This window comes from Notamacropus eugenii, chromosome 1, assembly GCF_028372415.1.
Source record: "Notamacropus eugenii isolate mMacEug1 chromosome 1, mMacEug1.pri_v2, whole genome shotgun sequence".
NCBI classification, from domain to species: domain Eukaryota; kingdom Metazoa; phylum Chordata; class Mammalia; order Diprotodontia; family Macropodidae; genus Notamacropus; species Notamacropus eugenii.
This window is the reverse complement of record NC_092872.1, coordinates 217,204,054-217,214,416: the sequence shown is the minus strand read 5'-3', so window position 1 is coordinate 217,214,416 and position 10,363 is coordinate 217,204,054. Positions and strand designations below refer to the sequence as shown.

The 10,363-nt window shown below is 44.6% G+C and overlaps 1 protein-coding gene across 1 annotated transcript; it reads right to left on the bottom strand.

The window, feature by feature from the left end:
- Nucleotides 1–697: 697 nt before the first annotated feature.
- On the bottom strand, nt 698–7,614 carry ADIRF (adipogenesis regulatory factor). Its single transcript, XM_072627289.1, has 3 exons — nt 7,310–7,614; nt 2,095–2,157; nt 698–951 (listed from the first exon to the last, which is right to left on the bottom strand). The coding sequence occupies exons 1-3, from the start codon at nt 7,368–7,370 to the stop codon at nt 845–847; spliced, it is 231 nt and encodes a 76-aa protein (XP_072483390.1). The 5' UTR covers nt 7,371–7,614; the 3' UTR covers nt 698–844.
- Between the last annotated feature and the right edge of the window lie 2,749 nt (nt 7,615–10,363).

The window sequence follows — 10,363 nt, the reverse complement described above, 5'->3', positions numbered from 1 at the left end:
TCGCTATTTACATTCATTCTGAGCCAGCCAGAGAATGTGGCTCTCTCCATATTCTCTCTCCAACAGAGAGACTCTCTCCAACAGAGCACTGGACTTAGAGGCTGAACCTATTATAACCCCCAAGTCAGGACAATGGTGTAGAGGTGTTGGGGAGCGGCTATAGGAGCGTCTGGGCCAGTCCAAGTCCCTCTGGCCTGTGGGGAATCTGGAAAACTCAATTTATAGTATCACAGAATGCCAGAACTGGGAGGCCTCTAGCCTAACCCAATTCTTTACAGAAAGGTTAAGGAATACGTAGCATAATCAGGACTCCCTTTCAAGTCTCCTGGCCCAAGCTTAATGCTCTTTTTCTAGAATTTTCCCTTTGCTCCTACTGGACCTTCAGCTCTACACAAAGTACATTTATAAACCTCAGGTTATCACCTCCCTCCCCACCCCTCCAACGGAGGGATCTGTCTCTTTCTGTCTCCAGACGCGGACCTGCAGAAAAGGAAAACAGTCTGTCCTGGGTATTCCCAGAGCACACAAGTCCTCAATGGAGAGAGCACTCGCACAGTATATGCTTCTTCTGATGTTTTCTCCAAATCAATAAGACTCTGTCGTACCTATGCTCACCCTAAAGGATCAACTTCTGTTCACAGCTGCTAAGGTTGGAAGTAGCCAGGCAAGAGTTCAAAGAGGAGACAGAACATTTGAGTTTCCTCTCCCTCCACATGGGAGGAATTCATTTTAATAAGATATCAGACCCCATGGGGCATTTCTAAAATTAAAGTCATGATGAAGAGGTGGGGATTGGGGACTGAGGAGACACAGGGGTTTCTCCTTTTCTTCTTTGCATAGATAATCACTTTTGGAACCCATATTTCTTCCCAAAGCTTGAAATGGCTTCTGCAGCCTGACCTGTTGTCTTGTCAATGCCCTCCTGGGTTGACTTGACCAAGTGTTCCGCAGCTGGGGATGAGAGAGAGGTTGAAGGTGAATGCTTGCCCCCTCTGCTCCCATCCAACCATCCCCACCCCCCACCCCCCCAGCCTCACTGAAGAACTCTTAGAAGAGCCCTTCCCCATGAATGAAGGTGGCCAAAGCACAAAAAACAAAGAGCAAGCTCATCATCTGTCATTGCTGCTTAGTTTCCTGCTCCAAGGGGAATGGCCTAAGATTAAGACAGGGATGCAGCAATGCAGGAGAAACAGATCCCTAATCCGTTCAAATGTTCCGTAATAGTACAGTTAGTTCCTCTACAATGTGCGATTTGAAAACGCCAATTTGTTACACCGTGATTGATATATTGGAAAATAATTAGAGAATAGCATGAATTTGGAGCTTATGAATGCTCATATCTATGAGAAACGTGGAGAATGAACAAGACTGAACATTTCATAATAATTCCCACCCACTTCCACGAACTTCAGGTCTTTTTCAATGTAAAAGTACCATATTTGTTATATATCTTCTGTTATAGTAGGAACTGTAGTCAGAGATGGGCTGGTTTGCACCTACACACTCTCTCCCCCTACCTTTAGCAATGGTCTTGCCTCCCCCTCAGTTATCCTCCCTCCCCCAGAGCCATCAACTTTGTCAACCCAGGCCCACTCCATCCCCTACCCCTGTAGGGACTGGGACACAGGCTGAGTAGCAGCCATTATTCCTTGTAGTACTGATACATTTCTATGTTACCATTCTATGATATCATTTTTATAAAGTTCCTTTTTTTAAATGTCATTGATAAAGTTTTTGAGTATTATACTCCTAATCCCATTTCCCCATAAGCTTTGTGGTTTTAATTAGGTTTTTTGATAACTTGATTTCATAATTTTTTCATAACTATGATTTTTAGGAACACATATGGCTTGTCACAGCCAAACTGACTGGATAGGGTAGCTGAATCCATAAAATCCTATCTGAGTGTTCTTAGTCAAATGCAATTGATCAGGAAAACTTCAGGAAAATCAAGACCCAGTTGCCATAAGTTTTAGCTGGAGAGGGAAGGGCCCTGCTAATTAAACCAGTGCCTTACCTGACCCACCATCACCCTTCCACTCCACCCACATTATTGCCTCCCATCCACCATTTGATCCCCTTCCATTGTCTGACCTTTCTGTCCTGCCTCTGTGGCCTGGTCCACAGCCTGCTGAGCAGTTTCTGCTGCTGCATTTGCTGAAATAGATATATGGGGAGAAAGAAGAGAAAAAGAGGTGGGAGGAGGGGTGAAGAGAGTGAGTGAGAGAGAAAGACACACACACACACACACACAGACCCAGAGAGACACACAGAGACAGAGAGAGAGAGAGAGAGAGAGAGAGAGAGAGAGAGAGAGAGAGAGAGAGAGAGAGAGAGAGAGAGAGAGAGGGAAATAGGGAGGGAAGGAAGGAGGGGGAAAGGGGTGAGAGACAGGCAGACAGAGATTACTTTAAATTTCTTTTTTTTTGGCTTATGCATTCTATTCTCTAAAAGGTCCAGGAACAAATATTGTTGACTAGATGTGAAAAGAACTGCCAGTAGAGACAGAGAAATGGAGAGAGATGATGCAGGGTTGACATGGTAACCCATCACCTCCATGAGTGAGCAGCCACCAACTACCATCCTTCCAATAAGATGGAGACCCATGAGGTCTTCCCACCCGCCCTGCTACACTTAGTCCTCTGGTCTTCCTTGGGTGTTGCCCTATACCTGGCTGATTCACTCCAAAGTCCACTGGGCTTTCCCATCTGCCTTGAAGCTGATCTCTCCTGTATGAAGTATCTTCCCCAGTAAGAATATAAACTTGCTGAGAGCAGATATTGTGCCTATTTTTTATTTGTATTTCCTGCATTTAACACACCTGTGGCACAGAAGAAGTGCTTAATAAACACTTTTTCCATTCTGTTTGGAGGATGTCCCTTCTCCCTGCCCAATTTGATGGACCCCACTGTTCCTGATAACTGCAATTCTATTAGTGGACATTCATTCCTTTGGGTTATGCAATGGCTTCTACATGCTCTGAGGCAAGTAGGTTCTACCGTGGAGAGAGCTCTGGGCCTGAAATCAGAAAGATCTGAGTTCAAATTCTCTGTCAAACAGTTACTTGCTATCAGACTCTGGGAAAGTCACTTAATAACTCTCTGCCTCAGTTTCCTTAACTGTATAAAGGGTATCATAATAGCACCTACCTTCCAGGGTTATTATGAGGACCAAATGAGATAATAATTGTAAAGTATTTGGAACATAGTAGGCATTTAATACACACTTTTCCCCCTTCCTTTTAAAAATGTGTCCTCCTGGTAAGGTCCATGTGTTGTCTTTTTTTCCCACCTTACTTGTTGTTGTTTAGTTGTATCCAACTCTTTGACCCAGGGGACCATAGCATGCTGATACTATCCAGGAGGTTTTCTTGGCAAAGATTCTAGAGTGGCTTGCCATTTCCTTTTACAATAGACTAAAGCAACCAGAGGTTAAGTGACCAGGGTCATACAGCTAATAAGTATTTGAGATTGAATTTGAACTTAGGTCTTGTCTAGTGCTATATCCACTGTATCACCTAGCTACCTCTCACACCCTTGTAGAAATGAGTTTTTTGGACATATCTTCCCTGATAGAGGGGAAACCACGAGGGCCCTAGGTGCTTGGGCAATGGATGAAAGGAGGAAGGATAAGCACAGAGGGCAGGGCTGGGGGTGCTGGAGAAAATTTCAGGATTTTTGGCTAGGCCCTTTTGTTCTGGACCAATGGCCAGAAATGATGGGATGTGACTGAGTCTCTTGGCAAACAGCCCTCTAGGCCAGGCAGAAAATTTATGCTTTAGAGAGAGTAGTACATAAACAAGCACCCAACCCAGTAATGCCACTCCATTATCTCTACCCTGAATTGGGGGCTCGAATAGGCATTTCTCTAGACTTACTCTACTTATAGAACAGACCTGACCCCAAAGTGCCACACTGAGGGGACTCGATAGTCACCCCAGTGATCTGTCAAAGAAGAAAACCTTGGCTCGGAGGAAGCACCTTCTCTCCAAAGAGTTGCAAGGGTGAGCTCCTTTGTCCTCAGTAAAGCAGAGGATGGGGAGGGACAGTGGTGGGGATAAGTCATGTGGAACTTCGGTTTCTTAAGCACAATCTTATCTTTATGTGCGAAATCTGGGGAATCTGGGAGGTCTCTCCCATAGAAGGCCTTTGTTAGTACTCCTGCCCTCTCTAAGTCACTTTGTGTTACTTTATGTATCCTTTGTATTTACTGATTTGTGCAAGTATTTAATCTTCCAATAGAATGTAGACTCCCTGAAGGTAAGAATTCTTTTAAAATTTTTTTTGCCTTTGTATTATCTGCGTTCATCACTGATCCTGGCTTAGTAGTGGGGACTTAGATCGCTGAATTGAAATTTTAAAGAAAATTCCTGGCATTTTGACTTATTTATCAATTAATTAATGAGCATTTATAGCATTTATTAATAGCTTACAATTTGCCAGGCACTATGCTAATATCTGAGGATACAAAAAGAAAGAAAGAAGGAAAGAGAAAGGAAAAAAAAGAGGAAGAAAAGGAGCATTTAATTCTAAGTCTAATGGGTGAGATGAAGTGTATACAAATTGGTCCATATAAGACACATTTCACATAGATGCACACTGTGTGTGCAATGGGAGTTGGAAGATGGGATGAGTCAGAAAGAAACCCTCCCAGCACTGATCCCTGGGCATGTGAGGGGGCATGTCTGTTGACCCTAGATCCAACAATCCTTTAACCCTGGAAAATACACTCCTGCCCTTTAACCAGGGCTAAGACTTCCCTGGAAACTGAGGAACCTGATGTTTCCCATGAAGATACTTTCCTAAATGGGTTCCTGGATCTCCTTCCTGGTCCTGTGAGTAACTCCTTCTTGGGTTTAACTTAACAGAGAGAGTCAAGAATGAACCTGGGGTTAGAAAGGCGAGATTCTGGGTCCAGCTCTTCCACTAATTAATTAAGTGACCCAGGCCAATTCATTTTGCTTTTTTGGAATCTCTGTTTCCTTGTCTAAAATGAAAAGGTTGGATGAGGAGATCTCTGAAGTCTCTGAAGATGTGATATTCTCTGATTCTAGGAATTAGCAGGAGGCCCAATAAAGAAGATATCTACACATGGGGAGAAGACATATAGTCAATGTGTATCAATTTGATTTTATCCTTAGGTCTAGTGGCCAAAACCAGATCAGTTCACTGAAGGGTTCAGTCAAGCTCTATTTCCTCTTCCTAGTTGAATGGCAGTTTTAGGGACAAATTCTACTCGTTTTACTAATGGGGAAACTAATCCTTAAAGGGCCACTAGGTGATACAGTGCATAAAGAGCTAATCCTGGAGTTAGGAAGACCTGAATTCAAATCCAACCTCAGACATTCACTAGTTGTCTGGGCAAGTCACTTAATTTCTACCTGCCTCAGTTTTCTTAACTGTAAAATATTGATGATAATAGCACCTTCCTTATAGAGTTGTTATGATTACCAAATGAGGAAATATTTGTAAAAGTGTTTATCACAGAGAGTACCTGGCACATAGTAGGTGCTTAATAAATGTACCTTTCCCTAAAAGAGTTAAATGATAGTCCTTCCCTGAATCCTTATTTGTCGTCAGGGATTCCAGTTTGGCCATATCCCTGGTGGCCTACAGTCATCTCAAGAGAGCATCTCCTCTTGAAGAATTAATGAGTTTACTTCATTTTAAAAAATAAATGAACCTGTGCCAAATGGCACTTAGGGAGGAGGAATGGTATTTCAGCTTTAAGCCAGCAGTGGCAGGCAGCCTGTCCTCAGGAGACCCTGCTTTTCAGCAGAGCCAAGTTTTCCCATTCTCCTTGGGGGGTTGGGAGTGGGAAAGTCCTGGGGAGCTTCTGGAATGAAACCAATAAGAAACCAAACACCAAACCTGGGAAAACCTCCTGAGGCTGGCAGATTTCTACCCAAAGGGAATTAATTACTAGACTCAGCTGGCATCTGTATAGCACCTTATAGTTACAAAGATATTGGCATCTCAGTTGCTGCTTGTTGGTGGAGGGGAGGAATGTCACCCTGACTGAGGCTGGGGATGAGCAGCTAAATTCCAATTCTAGCAAATGTGGGATTCTGCGTGAGTCAAAAAACTAAAAAACAAGCTCCCCGAAATCTAGACATGTCTTGCACACAGGATGGCTTCTGTCATTCAGAGGTGGCTGTTACAGGTGCTGCCAAAGTGAAGGGCTTCCTTCTTTCCTTACTTCTGGATATCCTCTCCCTCCATTTTATTGGCAACAGAGGATCTATCCCAGCATTCCCCATCCCCTCTTCCCCATCATACATACACCATGGGTTTCTGCTGTATCTTCCCTCACTTCCTTGGAACCTTTTAAGGAAAGTAAGGGCAACAAGGTGGCACAGTGGATAGAGTGCTGGACCTGGAGTCAGGAGGACCTGAGTTCAAATTTGACCTCAGATGTTTATTAGCTGTGTGTCCTTGGGCAAGTCACTTAACCTTCTTTGCCTCAGTTTCCTCATCTGTAAAACATGAGCTAGAGAAGGAAACAGCAAATCTCTCCAGTATTCTTGCCAAGAAAACCCCAAAAGGGGTCACAAAGAATTGGGCACAACTGAAAAATGACTATCAGCAACAAAACTTTCTGTCCTTTCCCATCCTTGCTTCTGCCTCCACACCCCATCCCCTTCTTGGTAGTTTCTATTCTTTTTGCTCTTGGCTTTGCTGTTTGCATCAGAGCATGGCCAGAGAGCTGTCATCCTATCCTCATGGTGCCCAGTGCTCAAGGAATCCCACCAATGGCCCTTTCCCAAGATTTCCTCCAGAACCGTATTCATTTGGGGAACTTTGTAACCAAACCATTGAGGTAATTCCTAACACTAAGAAAGACAAACTCAAGGATTCCCACATTCCCAGCATCTCAAGAGGACATCTCCGGAGACAGGAACTGAATCAACACTTGGAATGGTCCCTGGCACCCACTGCCCAAGTGCCCCCTTGGGTCCTGGGATAGGGCAAGCAAGGTGTCAAAGTATCTCCTCTTTTCAAGTCCCATTTAGCTCAGTACAAGGAGCCTGGTCTCACTGGTGCAGTCATTTTAAGAGAGCAGCTTCTCTTGGAGGGGGATCAAGGAGGACCAGCTCTCTCTCTCTCCAATAGCACAGAGCTGGGCAGAGCAGAGCAGAAACAAACTTTCAGGATTCAAACTTTCAGGCTGCCTTTGCCCCTCACTAGCCCTGGAAGCAGCACCTGGACATAGCAGCCTAGTTTAAGCTCCCTGAACCTGCCCCTGAATAGGAAACAGGAGATGTGTTCTCTCCTGTTACCCTGATGTCAGTCTGGACATCATCTCTCACCCGCCTCCTGGGCAGCTTCCTCTGCCTGCTTCTTCAGGTCCTGAAAGCTCTTGCTGGCCATCTCGAAGGGACTGGCTGATGGGGCTGCAGTGGCTGAGACTGGGTGGGGTCCGGGCCTGGATCCTTGGGCAGAACGTGACTGTTGAGATGCTTTCCAGTTTTCTTTTAATGCAGCTGCTGCAGCGATTCAAGCCTTATGCAGCCAAAGGGCCAGCCCACGCCTACAGGGAGTGGGGAGAGGGCGGGGCAGGTGGCATAGTTTGCCAAGGTTCCCAGCTCCAGCCCTGGAGGCAGGGATTGTCAATGGGTATTTTTCCAGACTGGCAGTTCTTTTTAATGTTAATCTGTGTTGGTCTGCCCCTTAGAGGTATGAGTGTGGGGATGGGGGTGGGGTCATCCCCTGCTGATCCACGGCCTACTACTGATCCACCACTGGTTGGAGTGGAATTGGGCTTGGGTAAGGGGAGTATAATCCGGGATCAAGGTTAATGCTAAATTGAGTTGAGTCAGGGCTCGTTTCTCTGTATGAGGGGGAAGGAATATGGTATCAGATTACTTGACAAGGTCTCAAAAGAACTAGATTCTGCCCTTGACTTTTAATATGACCTTAAGTAAGTCATTCCCCCCTCTTTACCTCAATTTCCCCACTTGTAAAATGAAAAGTTTGAACTCATTCTCTAAAGTACCTTCCAGGTCTGACATACTACTCCAAGTCAATCTGAAGTCAATCAGTTATCTCATAGCTATTCCCAGCATCCGCCCTGATTTTCTACCTCCTACTTATCTGTTATAGCCTACTACAGATGGTAAAACCTGAGATTCTCTCCAGAGGGGAATGATGAGGAGATCTGGCAAGCAAAGATAAATGGAATTCTTGGGGGCAGGACAGAACACACTGGTGCCTGACCAGATGAGAATTACATGGGACTTTGGGAATTACCATGGTTTGTACTGGGTTTGGAGCAAGTTGTTCTGCTAACTTAAGAGCTATGTTACCTTATGCAAGACACTTAAATTCTCTGATCCTCAGTTTCCTCCCCTGTTAAAAAAAAAAGATGACATTGTACTAGATGATCAGTAAGAGCACTTCCAGTTCTAAATCCTGCAATCCTACGAAATCTTGTGTCCAGGGTAGGTTTAACTCCAAACAATCCCTGGGCTAGATCTATATCTTGACAGAGGGGCTTATAAAGAGAAGCTCTGACATGAGTCTATCTGCTGTTTTTGAACAGTGTTCCAGATTTGGGATTTCAACCCCTTAATTATTTTAATCACAAGGTTAATGGAGAGGAAGTTTTCCAACCTTCGGCTGCATCTCTTACATTATTGTCAGCATCTGAATGGGTCACACAAATGGTAACTCTCCTAAAAACACAGAGTTAGAGGTGGAAGGGACCTCAGAGAAGAACTAGTCCAAATCCCTCATTTCACAAATGAGGAAATTGAGGCTGGGAGAAGTTAAGGGACTTGATTAAGGTCACCCAGGCACTAAGTAGCAGACCAGGGATTTGGCCAGATCCTCTCACCCCAAATCCATGTCTTTCTTGCTCATTTAACAACTGAAAGTTTAATAAGCCCTGGCAGGGGAGAATAAGGGGTGCCAAGTCTGTATTCTGGGGAGCTATGTGGGAAATAGAACCAAGACATGTACAAATTAGAAGAACATGAAAGAATGTCGAATATGCTTCAGACGCAACATCAAATCTGGGGAATAGGACCTGCTGGGTAGAAGCTGGCCCTTGGTACTTATCCCTGGCTGGCACTTAGCCCTCGGGGGAAAAAAAGACAATTCAGGAGTCCAAAAGAAGAGAGTGTGGGGTGGGAAGGGAGGGAGGGTTTGTTTTAACTGTGGTTTTGAGTCCTGCTTAACCAGCCCTCATAACTCTGCCCCCATGCCAGCCCGATTAGCCAGGCGCCCTGGCAGCTCTATCCTCCACGAGCTGCAAAGACCACAATAATGGGTTAAAGGCCCTTGTGGCCGCTTCCCTGGTAGAGCAGGAAGCAGCATCAGGGAACTGATGACCTTTAAACATCTTGGTCTGAGAGAGGGGCATTTTAAACATATGAGTAATCACTGGGGGAAGAACAAAAGCTCCAGGGATAGCAGTTGAAAATATTGATGTGGGCTTGTTTCCCAGACTGGAGGTTCAAGTTAGATTGCATGTGTTTGTTGCTGTATGGGGAGTAGAGGGGAGTGATGAAGAGGGAGGGGAGGAAGGAAGCTGTGCTCTGCAGAGCTCCGTGCACATGCTGGTGTGTGTGCATAGATCCCTGTGGTTGTATATGCGTGCATGAGGCCATAGGCAAGCCATTTAACATTCCCAAGACTCAGCTTCTTATCTGTAAATAACACTTACGTCCAGGGTTGTCATGAAGATCAAATGAAAGAACGGATAGGCAATGCTTTGCAGACTGTGCTAGCACATTTCACAGTTTCCAAAGTGATTTCTTCACAACCACCCTGTGCTGTAGATGGTAAAAATGTTTTTATCTGAAATATCCTCCAGTTTGCCAATGGAGCTGTGATCTCAGTGGCGTAGGTATTGCCTCCAATGATGCAGACTCATCCATACCTGGGCAATTCTTGTCCATGTCTTTCCAAACATTTGTCATGTAGGGTCTACCCAACTGCTGTGCTCATGGTGGGGGGACCTTGAATTCTCTTGAATTCAAAATGATACCCATGGGTCACACAGTCTATCTACTGGTCATCTCTTACTTCTACTAATTATAGTTATCCTTCCATATAGCAACTTTCCCCATCAAGGTTTTGATATATTATGGGTCAGCATAAAAAATTAAGTAGGAATTTTGGGGGAGTTCTGCGGAAGCCACAGATGACATGCAACTGCCAGATGTCACAGAAAAAGTTTAGAAACTCAGAAACGCATAAGATATATGTATAGTATTGCATAATATCAATTCAAATTTTATAATAAGGTACTGTAAATACCCCATAAAAGAAAGGGAAAAAATACTGACTTCTTCACTGGTACAATAGAAGGGCCAAAAAATTTTACATGGGTTTTCCAGATCTCGGGGGCACCATGCCCC